At 41.5% G+C, this 13,412-nt stretch overlaps 1 protein-coding gene across 2 annotated transcripts in view; it reads right to left on the bottom strand.

Moving 5' to 3' along the window:
• The window catches only part of SUMF1 (sulfatase modifying factor 1), a 90,581-nt gene that overhangs the window by 36,763 nt on the left and 40,406 nt on the right, over window positions 1-13,412 (bottom strand). For both annotated transcript variants that reach the window (XM_013981911.2, NM_001244932.1), the window contains 4 exon segments: window positions 12,552-12,634; window positions 10,018-10,140; window positions 9,145-9,259; window positions 3,362-3,475 (listed from right to left, as the gene is read on the bottom strand). In XM_013981911.2, the coding sequence (XP_013837365.2) occupies window positions 3,362-3,475; window positions 9,145-9,259; window positions 10,018-10,140; window positions 12,552-12,634 (435 nt within the window).

Raw genomic sequence — 13,412 nt, forward strand, 5'->3', positions numbered from 1 at the left:
GTTGGCACCCTGAAGAACTCTAACCAACTAGCCCTCACAGGCACTGAAGCTCAGCTTCAAATCATTTCAATTACTGAATGGAATTGGCTAATATGAAACAGAAGTTCCCAGAAGCAAAGTTAAGTCCTCTTTAGACAAAGGTCTCACTATCCAGATCTCAAATAATCTCTATTGTTGTTCTCACACAATGTCTGATATTCAATCAAAAATAGCCAGGCATGTGAGAAAACAAGACATGATCAAAAGCCAAGAACAACAGACAACAGAAGCAGATCCACAGAGTAGCCAAATATTAGAGGTATCAGACACAGACTTTCATAGATGATGACTAAAAACCACAGTCAGATAGCACTACACACTGACCAGAACGGCTTAAATTAAAAATACTGATAATATCAAGTATTGATTAGTTTTTGTTCTTTTTCTTTGGTTAAAAGAAAGAGTATAAATACAATAAACCGTCACTATAGGTTAAATCAAAGTGGTGGATACATAGGTATCTGTTATGCTATTTTCAGTGCTTGTCTGAATTTTTGTAACATTTCATAGTTAAGTGTTTAAAGAAGGAGAAAAAGGTATGGCCACAGGGATCAGCAAGGACTAAATTATTTTAGCTTTCTGAAGTCATGTTTAAGAGTTTATACTTGAGTCTTTAAACAGGGGAGAGTCAGCATTAAATGTATCCTCTATAGGAGTTCCTACTGTGGCTCAGCAGTAACTAATTCAACTAGTATCCATAAGGATGTGGGTTTGATCTCTGGCCTCACTCAGTGGGTTAAGGATTCAGTGTTGCTATGAGCTGCAGGGTAGGTTGCAGATGCGGCTCAGATTTGGCATTGCTATGGCTGTGGATGAGGCCGGCAACTGCAGCTCCAATTTGACCCTATCCTGGGAACTTCCATATGCCAAGGGTGCAATCCTAAAAAAGAAAAAAAAAAAAAAGTGTCCTCTATAAAGATCATTCTAGCTGTAACAGAGCAGAAAGAGTGAAGTCAGGAAGCCCACCCGGGAAGCTCCTGTAATAGTGCAGATGAGAGACAGCAGTGGTACTGGAAATGAAGAAAATTGTATAGATTTGAATGAGTCTGACTTTGCAAGGGAGTTTGGATTGAATTCTCAAAACTGTTGAATTTTATCCCAATCAAATCAGGAAGCAGAGTTCCTGGTGTGGCTCAGAGGGTTAAGAACCCAACACAGTGTCCTCAAGGATGCAGGTTTGATCCCCAGCCTTGCTCAGTGGGTTAAGGATCCAGCATTGTCGCAAGCTGTGATATAGGTTTCAGATATGGCTCAGATCTGGTGTTGCTGTGGCTGTGGCGTAAACCAGCAGCTGCAGCTCCAATTCGACCCCTAGGCCAGGAACTTCCATATACCACAGATGCAGCTGTTTTTTTAAAAAAAAAAAAAAAAAAAAATTTGAAGCACATAAGGCCTCTGTGACAGAAAGAAATCTATAAGAATGATTTATAGAGCAAAGACAATATCTGAGATAGAGCCTGGGACAGGGGACAAGAAAAAGTGGATTTTTCTGTAAATCCTTAGAAGAAACAAAAGCAATTATAAAAGTGAAAGCTAATAAGCACTCAGCTCGACAGCAGATGGTGAGAGAGATACACTCACAACTTGCCAGAATTCTGAAGCCTTGCGTACCCCCTTCCAAACATGCAGATGCTTTGATCTGAGGGGGAAAAAAATTCTATTTCTGCTTCTGACAGCAAATGCCAAGTCACATCTTGCCCGTAGAGAATGGCATCTCCCAGCCACAAACCCACCGAGAATTTCACAACCTTATTCTCCTTTTGGGGAGATGGGTTGTCTCTGACCACTGCTTCCATCAACCCTGCCAGGAAGTACAAGGAAAATGAGGGGGAAATGACCATTTCTGAAGAACTCAGCTTTTTCAACTGCCCCCAAGAAAGTAGATTTCTCTCTCTAGATTATTTATGATGAACCCACATGTTATTCTGTGAAGAAAAATCAAGTACATCAAACAAATTTATCCCCACATTCTGAAAAAGGGCCCAAGACAATTTCTTCAATTACTCTGAGCTGCTTAACCCTCCACCAAGAAGAGACTGAAGAATTAATTTTCTTTATCATTATCTTTTGTGCCTTTTCAAAGGGTTACAGTTTAAAATTAAGCGTATTAGGAATTCCTGTCATGGCACAGCAGAAACGAATTGGATCAGGAACCATGGTTGCAGGTTCAATTCCTGGCCTCACTCAGTGGGTTAAGGATCCAGCACTGCTGTGAGCTGTGGTGTAGGTTGCAGATGCAGCTTGGATCTGGCGTTGCTGTGGCTCTCACGTAGGCTGGCAGCAACAGCTCTAATTAGACCCCTAGCCTGGGATCCTCCATATGCCATGGGTATGGCCCTAAAAAGATAGATAGATAGATAGATAGATAGATAGATAGATAGATAGATAGATAATAAATAAATAAATAAATAAATAAATAAATAAATAAATAAATAAATAAATAAAATAAAATAAAATAAAATAAAATAAAATAAAGCATATTAAGTTCCCAGTCCAGCTAGTTTGGGTATAAATACACATTCCTAAATCTGACTTATGAATGACTAGTTTGCTAGTGATAGGATTTTTAAATGGTATTTCCCCCACAATCTGTTCATACAACAAGAAATATTCACAGACACATTCTTTTTAAAGGATGTACTTAACACCCACATGCCCATGCCGTGTCTCAATTTTTGTATATTCTGCTGGCAGCGCTTGGTTTTTAGAGGCAAAGTAGTACACTAGCTGCATTCAACATTCCTCCCATACCAGAACAGGTAAAACTTAGGCAAACGTGGTTGTCTAAATTCCCAAGGTTTATGATGCACTGAACTGACACACTGTGGAGTTCAGGAAATAATCACGGAATGACTCAACTTCCTGACTCAACATTCACCCAGAAAAAAAATCCTTTCTCATTTTCCCCAAACAATGCTCCTCAAGCAAAATTTCAACCAATGAAAACTCAGGCAAGCAGCTGTATAATAAATACCATTTATCAGATCACACTAGTTATTAATAAACATTAATGAGTTTTGCATAGTTATTTCTTTATCTCACTTCGACCACATTTATGAGGTTGAATATAATTTCTAAAGTTATAGGAAAAGTCCCTCAAACCATTATCACCATCATAATCCAGCAGCTTGCAAAATGCCCATAGACATTTCTACTCAATGCTTTAAGGTTGAAATAATGCTTAATATCCCTTTGGGGACATTTCAAGATTAATTTCATTAGTACATAAATACCCTGCAGAAACACATGAAACTCCTGCCACAGACTGTCCAGGGAATAGATGCAGCTTTTTCATGATACATACTCTGAGACTGATACTTACTGGGTTAATTCTTTCTTCAGCAGCATGGTGAATGGTCCACCAGTCTGAGGTCCATTCCCAGGCGTTCCCTACTATATTGTAAAGGCCATAACCATTGGGAGGAAAGGCATCAACCTAAAAATAAAAAAGGGGGGGACATGCTGTCAAACTACTCACCTTGTCTTTCTAGAAAATCTCTTCAGTGCAGAAATGTACAAAGAGCTGTGCCTTCAAAGAATATTAATTCTCATTCCAACAGTGAAAATAACAATCTGGCCAATGTAAAAACAAAGAAAAGCCCTGAGCTCTCAGGGGGTCAAGGGGAGTTTAGAAACCTAAGGAGAGTTAATATTCCATGGTCAGAAAGTCAGTGAAATTATTCCTGATAGACTATTATTGATGATAAGTCAAATCTGTATCTGACTGGGCAGTGAGGGAGGGGAGGTCATGATCTTTAGACCTTCAAAAGCATAACAGAAACATCATTTTAGAGGTGGTATAAGTTTTGTCATCATAGCTGAGCTCTGTTGGCCACACAATGTCTTTGAGCACGGAGAGACCCCCAAGCCAATTCTGTCCTCTCCACCAGCCCCCACCAACTCACCAGCTTATCTTTAAGCCTCAGTCTTCATCATTAAAACACTGCGGGGACTTGTTTGTATAAAGAAAACGTGAATTTGTTATCAACCATAACTATAATACACAAAGGATTTGCAATCTTTGGGACCTGAAGTATGAGGCAAGTAACACGGACTCTTCAGAAAGCAATTATATCACGTTTCAAGGCAGACCAGACAGCCTGCCACAGAATATTGTCAAAGACTCGGTACCAAAGCATGAAGCTTGTGTAAAAAGAAGGGTGGGATAGAGGTCAGGAAAAAAAAAATCTTTGACTGAAAAGTAAATATGTACAGAACACATTTACTTTTAAAGCCTCAAAATTTTTTCCAACAGTTTTTAGTAGAAATTCTCAAACCTGGGAGTTCCTGTCATGGCACAGTGGTTAACGAATCCGACTAAGGAACCATGAGGTTACGGGTTCCATCCCTGGCCTTGCTCAGTGGGTTAAGGATCCAGCATTGCCGTGAGCTGTGGTGTAGGTCACAGACACGGCTCGGATCCCACGTTGCTGTGGCTCTGGCGTAGGCTGGTGGCTACAGCTCCGATTAGACCCCTAGCCTGGGAACTTCCATATGCCGCGGAAGCAGCCCTAGAAAAGGCAAAACAACCAAAAAAAAAAAAAAAAAATTAAGAAATTAAAAAAAAAGAAATTTTCAAATCTGAAGAAAATCTTTACAAATTTTTTTTAAATGAAAAAAATATCAAGTTATCTTCAAGGTTCTTTTTTAAAAAATCTTCCTGCAAAGTCAAGTTTTTTCCCAATGAATGAGGTCAGACAGAAAGGAATAAAATTCATTTCTATTTGGCTTCAGAAGATTTCAGATCTATGCATACATATGGAAACATCTGATACTTGGGCAATTCAGAGCACTTCAATCAAAGTTGTGAAGCTATGCAGAAAAAGAACTTAATCCAGATGAAGGAGAAAGCTGAAATTGTTCATCACTCTGCTTCCTTATTAAGCATACATCATGGAAACAGGGTGCCTATTCATTGCTTCATTCAGTAATTCCATGCATGTCAACTGAAGGCAGGAAGGGTTTGATGCCTTAAGATGTAAAAGAGCTTTAATGAGAGAGAGAGGAAGATGGCACCAAAAATAAAAAATCCAGGCCTGAAAGGCAGGGTGGGATGAGTAGGATAAGAGGATGAAAGAAAATGCACAGAAACTTCCTGGAGGGAGAGAGATCAGGCTGAAGGTGAGCTGTCCTCTACAAAGGTAGAGGCGTCTTGCTGAAATCAAGGTCAGAGTTCAAAGGTCAGAGAGGGAGTAAAGGAGGAGAGGCCAGAGGCATAAACTATTCTTTCAAGAATTTGGAGATGATCATAAAGAGTAAGATGGAATAATAGCTAGAAGGAAGAAGAAAGAAAAGAAGAAATTAATGTTTCAGGGAAAGAAGGGAAGGAGCAGGGGGGCATGAGAGCAATTGAAAGATGAAATGAACTTTCTGGAGGAAGGCATTAATTCTCAGGCTTAGAGAGCAGACAAGTGGGTTGGGTGGGGGTGCCTCTCGAGTCAACCTTAGATTTTCTTTAGGTGGCAATACTTAGCAATTGATGGGCAAGCAAGGCAACCTATGTGGTACTGTTAAACTGTAAGATGAGGAAATAATAGCATCTACTCAAAAGTTTGAGGTTTTTCCCCTCTTTAAATAATTTGATGTTTAAGATAAAATCTGGAGGTCACCACCCCCAAAATTACCAAATGAGAGTATAAAAATGTTAACTGCTGCTGTTAAATTAATCACACCAACCAACACTTCCTTCCAGAAAGCTCAAAGGAAAACAAATGGATATAAGAAATACTTCAAACATGCTTATTTTCAGGTGAATGAGCTGATACGCATGAAAAACAAACATATGAACAACTGTACAACAGAGGCCTAAGGAAATAAAAATCCAGTTCTTCAGGTTCACTGCGGTCAGTATAGTTCACTCAGTCTAAAATAAGATCACAAATAATAAGCTATATTAAATAGAAGCTAAGGGAGCTATTTCTCTGTAGTCCATCCCATTATTAAAGTTTAATCCCTGCTCTCATCTGACCAGAGCCTGTGGACACACCACAGCAGCACAGGGGGACTTGAGATAATTCTCTAGGTAAACAGTCCCAATGAAAAGATATGGACCTTGTCAAGACTCATTCCAAACACAGGAGGAAGTGGCCTCTATGTAACTTGCTGCTTTTTTTCCTCCTCAGGTCCTGTTTCTCATGCTGGTCATTTGAGGGTTCCTGATAACTTGTTTTGTCTCGGGAATTTCCACAGCAACTTCTCCACTTCTCCAGGTTAAGTTCTGTTGAATATACTCCAAGGTGACATCTGCTTAACTCCCAGTTAAATGTCCCAACTCTCAACATCTATAAAGTATCCTTATTTCCTACGGAACTGTGTGTTTTCTTTCTGAAAAGGTACACTGACTTGAGAATAAATGACTATTTTCCTTGGAGGCTCATGTGCTTGAATGGTGATATGAAATTCTGTAGCCATAAGCATGGTAAAACATTCCTAACTGTCCAATACTACTGCTTGTGGCCTTTTATGAAAACTGGCAGGTACTTATACAACTTGAGTGGTCCATCAAACACCCCTGCTGCAGGCTTCCAGGACAGCGCAGTGGCTCTACTTCACACAGCCCCACATCCACGAGGAGGATCCAGGCTGCCGAGGCCCTTCTCAAGCCGTGTAATGGCTGACATCCTGTTGTCCACATCAACCAGCATCTTTCCCAGAGCCTCACAAGCATCCCCATTGGGCACCTTAACCAATATTCTTCATCCTACAGGGCTGCTTCTGCTAACCAAACGAGGTCCATGAGGTACTGGCTAGGCTTTTTATCCATGCAAAGTTAGAGGAAAGGTTGAGATCATTTAGCCAAGGTCACTCATTTTACTGAATAAAACGATGTGCCCTTGAGAGCACAAGCTATTCCCAAAGGAAACTTCAGAAGAGCCCACTTCTAGATGGCCTCACTAGCCCTTTGCCTCTGCTGAATAAGACATCCGGTTCCCAATGGCTTGTGTCAGTTCCTTTATCACATACCTAACTCATACACTTGGAATTTTACAAATACACACATATGCACTCATACGCCTATTTAAGGGCAATTTATTCTCATGCAATTAATTTTTTACATTAATTCTGCCAAAAATAAAACTGTAACGCTTCAACTCTATGGCTCAAAGTATTTTTAAAGTTCCGACAGATCGAGTCCCCTCACCCTTCATCTTTTCCAAAGACACTAGGGGTCCTTCTCACTTGTTTATTATTTCAGTTGAAATTTTGGAATCATTTATTGGGTCATGTTCCAAATAACATGTCTTTTTTACATTTATAAATAAATTTTGTAATAATTATTTATGTGTGAAACAAAAATGCAAATATTTTTTTTAAAGTAACAATTCTTTGAAAGATTGTTGAAAGAAAATTATTCTCTGTAACAACAAACCCAGTAAGGTACTACTGCCCCACAACAAGACATCTTTCCTCACTGTGTTAAGAGAAAACAAAATGCTTTGAACATTGCTTCATTAGTGTATGGTTTTGCCAACAAAAGAGCAGAGAGGAGGGATATACACCATCCCTCACATACTCGAGGGATATATGCCACACACATTCTGGAAAACAGTTTGGCTGCATATCTGAAACTCCTAACAACAAAGTTTTTTAGTCTTTAACACATTCATTTCACTGCTAGGAATCTAACTTTTAAAAAATCATCAGAGGGAGTTCCCGTCGTGGCACAGTGGTTAACGAATCCGACTAGGAACCATGAGATTGCGGGTTCGGTCCCTGCCCTTGCTCAGTGGGTTAACGATCCGGCGTTGCCATGAGCTGTGGTATAGGTTGCAGACGCGGCTCGGATCCCGCATTGCTGTGGCTCTGGCGTAGGCCGGTGGCTATAGCTCCGATTTGACCCCTAGCCTGGGAACCTCCATATGCCAAGGGAGCGGCCCAAGAAATAGCAAAAAGACAAAAAAAAAAAAAAAATCAGAGATACAGCTTAATATCTATGTACAAGATGATCATTGTTGTTTAGCAAAAAAAAAAAAAATATATATATATATACATATATATATATATATATATACAACAAAAACTTGCGACAATAAAAGGTAAAGAAATTAGGGTTCATTCAAATGGCAGATTATCCAGCTGCTAAAAGACATGTGTTTGTGAAGAAGTGCTAATGACAGATAAAATGTTCCTGATATTAGGCAGGGAAGAAGAGTAGGATTTTAAATATGGTATTATAACCCAAAAGCAATATGTAAAAAATATATGGGCACATATACACCAAAAACATTTATGTTGGCATCTATGGTAGTTAAGAGCATGAGCTTTGGAAATAAACCAACCTGGTTTAAATCCCAGTTGTGCTGCTTTCCAGCTGTGGAAACTAACTGGGCAAGTTAGTTAACCCCCCTGTGCCTCAGAATGCTCACCTGGAAAATGGGGATAATAGCACCCACCTTACAGAGGTGAACAGATATTAAATGAGCTAATTTGTGCAAATGGCTCCCACCATGCCTGGCACACTGCAAGCACTCACTACAAGCCATTATTAGCATCATCAACATGGAAAATGAATGGGAGGAAATGCATCAAAATGCTAATGGGGGGTGGTATTTATTTGAGTGGGAGGATTCCAGGGCCTTCAAATTTTCCGCTTTATACTCTTCCAGTTTTTTCAAAGTTTCTATAGTTAAGTATTACAGAATCAGAAGAAAAAAATTATCATGAAAAAGAACGTCTGATTTTTTATTTTTATTTTATTTATTTATTTATTTTTTGCTTTTTTAGGGCCATATCCATGGTATATGGAAGTTCCCAGGCTAGGGGTTGAATTGGAACTGCAGCTGTCGGCCTATACCACAGCCGCAGCAATGTGTGATCTGAGCTGCATCTGCGACCTACACCACAGCTCACGACAATGCCGGATCCTTAACCAATGAGTGAGGCCAGGGATCAAACCCAAATCCTCAAGGATACTAGTCAGATGTGTTTTTGCTGCACCACAACAAGAACTCCTCCTCTGATTAATAGCATTTGCTACAGGCAGTAGCGAACAAGGCAGGAAGGAAGCAACACATGGGGCAGAGAGTAAACAATACTTTCACTCGTTCTAGTAGTTTCTCAAGGTACTGCGGCTGTCACCCCCCCTTCACAAGCCCTGCTACTCACAGGCGCAGTTCCTCGGAAGCCGTCCTCTCCGGTGTTGGTCACAGGAAACTCGCCCTGCCAAATGTTGGCATAATGTTGCCCTTTTGGCTGCAGTTTGTTGCCCCAGGGGAAAAGTCTGTCAGGAGAGAGACAGGCATTAGCCTGTCAAACAGGCAGAGGCTTCTGGACTAAAGTCAAGAGGAGGAAGGCAGTGAAAGAGAGAACAATGCTTGCTTGTTCCAAGTGAACTATTTTTTTTAGTTTACATAAAAACATAAAGCTTTTAATCAGGATTTTTTTTTTTTTTAACTTTCCCACATAACCAGTTCATGTCAAGTTCACGACCACCTCAGTCTCTACTGAGGACTCAGAAGGCCTGAAATAAATCGCATAACTAAAAGAAGGGCTTCTAGGAGGCTGGGAAAGCAGACATCATTCTGGACTTATATGGAAGCATGATCAGGCACCACCACTCTGCACTTTTTTTTTTTTATAAAGCCTTAGCTATTTTAAGTAGCCTGTCCTAGAAGATGTGACCCAAACATGAGTTTTCTGTCTCATGGCTCTGGAAGCAAAGAAATATTGCTGCTTCAGAAGATGCCTAAAATTAGAAAATCCTAAAGCAAGGCAGCCTGCCAGGGGGCTCTAGGGAGGACTTCATGACACTGGTGGGGCTGAGCCCGCCTCACCAGAAACGTGGCTCCAGGAGACTGTGAGGGGTTGATGACCCCCTGCATCAGTGTTTCCTAGTAACTTCACCAGGAATGAGGAAAGCCCAGTAAGAAAGAGCTGTGGTGGTGACTGTGGTTTTAGGTTATTGTCTAGCCCAAGTAAGCTCCATAGATTTAGAAAAAGGTCAACATGCTGTTAGGCAACAGGAGCCCCTCCAAGTACCTATTTTGCAGGCCTCCTCGACAGCTATATTCCCACTCAGCTTCCGTGGGCAACCGCTTCCCTGCCCAAGTGCAGTACGCCACGGCATCGTTCCAGGAGACGTGGAGAACTGGGTGATCTGGCCTGGGGAACAACGAGAGGAGAGGGAGGAGGATGTGACCCAGAACAGGAAATAGAAACTGGCTTGAGCAAAGCTCCCATTACCACCTTCACTCCAAACTGTGACACTGAGGCCCTGGTTCCCAAATCAGGCGCCAGCCAAGCCTCATCTGTTACCCTCCACCACAGGTTTCTGGCATCCCAGGCTCCCAAATAGGTTACAGTTCCTCTTGGAACAAGACTTAAAACATTTCTTCACTTTGCAGGAAGGCGGAGACACCCCCAGCAAAGCTCATTTTGTGCAGCAGGTGTGGAGATGCACCAGCCATAGCATCCATTAAGGGAGGAATACTTGTCCTGTTACCAGGAGTGCAACAGGAGAGCTGTGAAGAGCCATCTCACAGCCACCAATGACCAACTACAGCAGGAACATAAAGGCACAGCCAGGAGTGTTCACCACAGCTCAATTCTATGGGTCATCTACACCTCAGAGCCCCCTGAGGGATCTGCTGGAACCCCCTGGACCTGCACTATAGTCTTGGCTTCTCCCTCTGCCCAATCCTGCTTCCTCCCCCACCCTGCCACAGGTATAGATCCCTCATAAATATTCTGCACACAAAGCTCTATCTACCTCAGCATCTATTTCCAGAGAACCCATCCTGTAATAACTGGCTTTAAATTTTGTGTCTTTCTACTATAGGCAAGTTAGTTATATCTGCCTCACTTTAGGAGATTTCAAGTAAGGCTTTATTTTTTCTAAAAGTACAGAAAGGGGAGTTCCCACTGTGATGCAATGGGACTGGCTGCATCTTGGGAGCCCTGGGTCTAAGATTCGACCCCCAGCCCGGAAAGTGGGTTGAGGATCCAGCGTTGCCACAACTATGGCTTAGGTTGTGACTGCAGCTTGGATCTGATCCCTAGCCCAGGAAGTCCATATGCCGTAGGATGGCCCAAAATGAAAACAAAAACAAAAACAAAAACAAAAACTAAAAACAAGATACAGACAGGTAGGGAAGGTTAGGAAAAAAGCCTGAGAGTAAGGGATAAACGTGTTTACCTAGCACCAGATAACTTTAATTCCCTGCTCACTTTCTCAGAGAGACTCCATCTCCTCATTCATTTCCTAAATATCTTTGAATTCCCTACAGTAATTACACCATGACTTTGATATATTCTTTCAACAAGCATTTACTGAGGACCTATTATGTGACAGTCAGTGTTTTCAGCACTGAAATTAAGATATGCACTTTTCTCAGAAGAAGGATAATCAATGGATAAAATACATTCCCCTCTGGTTCCTCCTTCTACTCTTAGCTTTTTCTTGTACTATTAAATTCAAGAAAGATGATATTAATTCACAGCTAAAAGGCCATCAACCTAAGATACCCAAAAACCCCACAGTTTTCAACCTCACAGTCTATTTCTACCACACGGGCTGCCAACTCAGGCTCTGGAAAGACTTCCAACATTTGTCAAGGGGCCACATCCTTAAAGTTGAGCTTCACGGAAGTTCCAGTCATGGCGCAGTGGAAACAAATCCAACTAGGAACCATGAGGTTTCGGGTTCTATCCCTGGCTTCGCTCAGTGGGTTAAGGATCTGGCATTGCTGTGGCTACAGCATAGGCTGGCAGCTGTAGTTGTGATTAGACCCCTAGTCTGGGAAGCTCCATGTGTCACAGGTGCAGTCCTAAAAAGCAAAAAAAAAAAAGAAAAAAAAGCTGGACTTCACGTACTCCCAGCTTCCTGACAATGAGGGCAATAACCAGGAATGTCAAAAATAGAGGCTCGAAAATCCCATCTGAAAAACTGGGTTAGGAGAACAGTTTTCTTGGGCTGTTGAGATGCTGAGTCCTGACCCAAACCCTTCTCCATCTCCAGGGCTTAAAATGCTACTCTATTTTTGCTTGAGATAATTATTTCTTTGCCACCTTCGAGACTTGCTGACCGACTTGCAGCTCTGTGTGGTTTTTTCTTTTCTTTTTTTTTTCAGTCCAATGGTGGCTTCAAAGTATGTCAGTCCAGAACTGGAGATAACATGAGTCCTATACCCAAGCCTGAGCTCCCACAGTGGCAATCTGGCAGGACATCACTTATCTGTAAGGCAGCCTTTTTCTTCATAGTGACCCAATCATAAGGGCAGGAAAACAGGTTAAACATGGCACGAGATTTGTAATAGGGCCATCAAAGAGGGGAAAAATATCTATGAGAGGGAACTCCAACAGGCCAAGCGAGGAAGGAAAGAGACCCCTGTGAGCTAGGTGTACTGTTTGAGTGTGTACCTACATTATTTCCCACTATCCTATTTTCCTACCACCCAATCAGAATTAGTTATACTCACCCTTTTACAGAAGATGGCTGTTAAGTTCCTTGTGTATAGCACAGGCATCTATTTTGGAATGAAACATGTCATCTGGAGAAAGAATCACTGCCTTACCTGTGTACAACAGTAGAGTCCGGCCCTTCTGGGTGTCTCCAGTTAGCGCCTTTAACAGGTAACCACCAGGGAGCAGCTGCAACCTCAAAGAAACCCAGAATAAGCTGAGGTTAGCTGTGAAGCCTCTAGAAAAACACTGACTCAGCCTGTGCAGAACAAATCTCACCTATGATCTTCAACTTCCATTTGAATTACCCAAAACATTTACCAGAATATCAAAAACAAAGATTTACATGTAACTAAGTCTTTCACAGAAAAGCATTATCTCATATCATAAAGCACCACAGTGACTAAATAAATTTGTATCTAAATGGTGTGTATCTCCAAGAATCTTAAAAAGATGCACTGCTAGCTAATCCTCTATAATCTCTAACAAGTGAGAGGCAGTCCTGCTCCTATTTCAAAGATGCAGAAACGGTGTTAATCTTACAATTAAGTGCCAGGCTGAAGGTCAGCCAAGATGGTCAAAGAACAAGCTCAAACATGGAATAAATAGCTAGAAGTATTTTCAAAAGACCTTGGTTAATATCCAGCTTGACATTTGCTGTGTGGCTCTGGGCAAGTTCACTGCTTATCTGGCCTCAATGTCCTCATCTGTGAAATGGGAGCAGACACCCCCTCCCCAACTCACCTACCTCAGACTACAGAGAAGGTTGACTCAGATAGAACTGGAAAGTGCTCAGCCGAGATCCCACTCCAGGACCTTAACTCCTACATTACAGTTCTATGAAACCAAATAACAATAACTAGCAGCCCTCCGTTTAGTGACTGGTTGAGAACTTGGCCTTAGGGTCAGTCAAAGTGGGATGTGAATCATGGCTCTGCCACACACAGTATAACCTCTGGAAAACTACTAAACCT

The sequence above is a fragment of the Sus scrofa genome, chromosome 13, assembly GCF_000003025.6.
Source record: "Sus scrofa isolate TJ Tabasco breed Duroc chromosome 13, Sscrofa11.1, whole genome shotgun sequence".
Taxonomy (NCBI): domain Eukaryota; kingdom Metazoa; phylum Chordata; class Mammalia; order Artiodactyla; family Suidae; genus Sus; species Sus scrofa.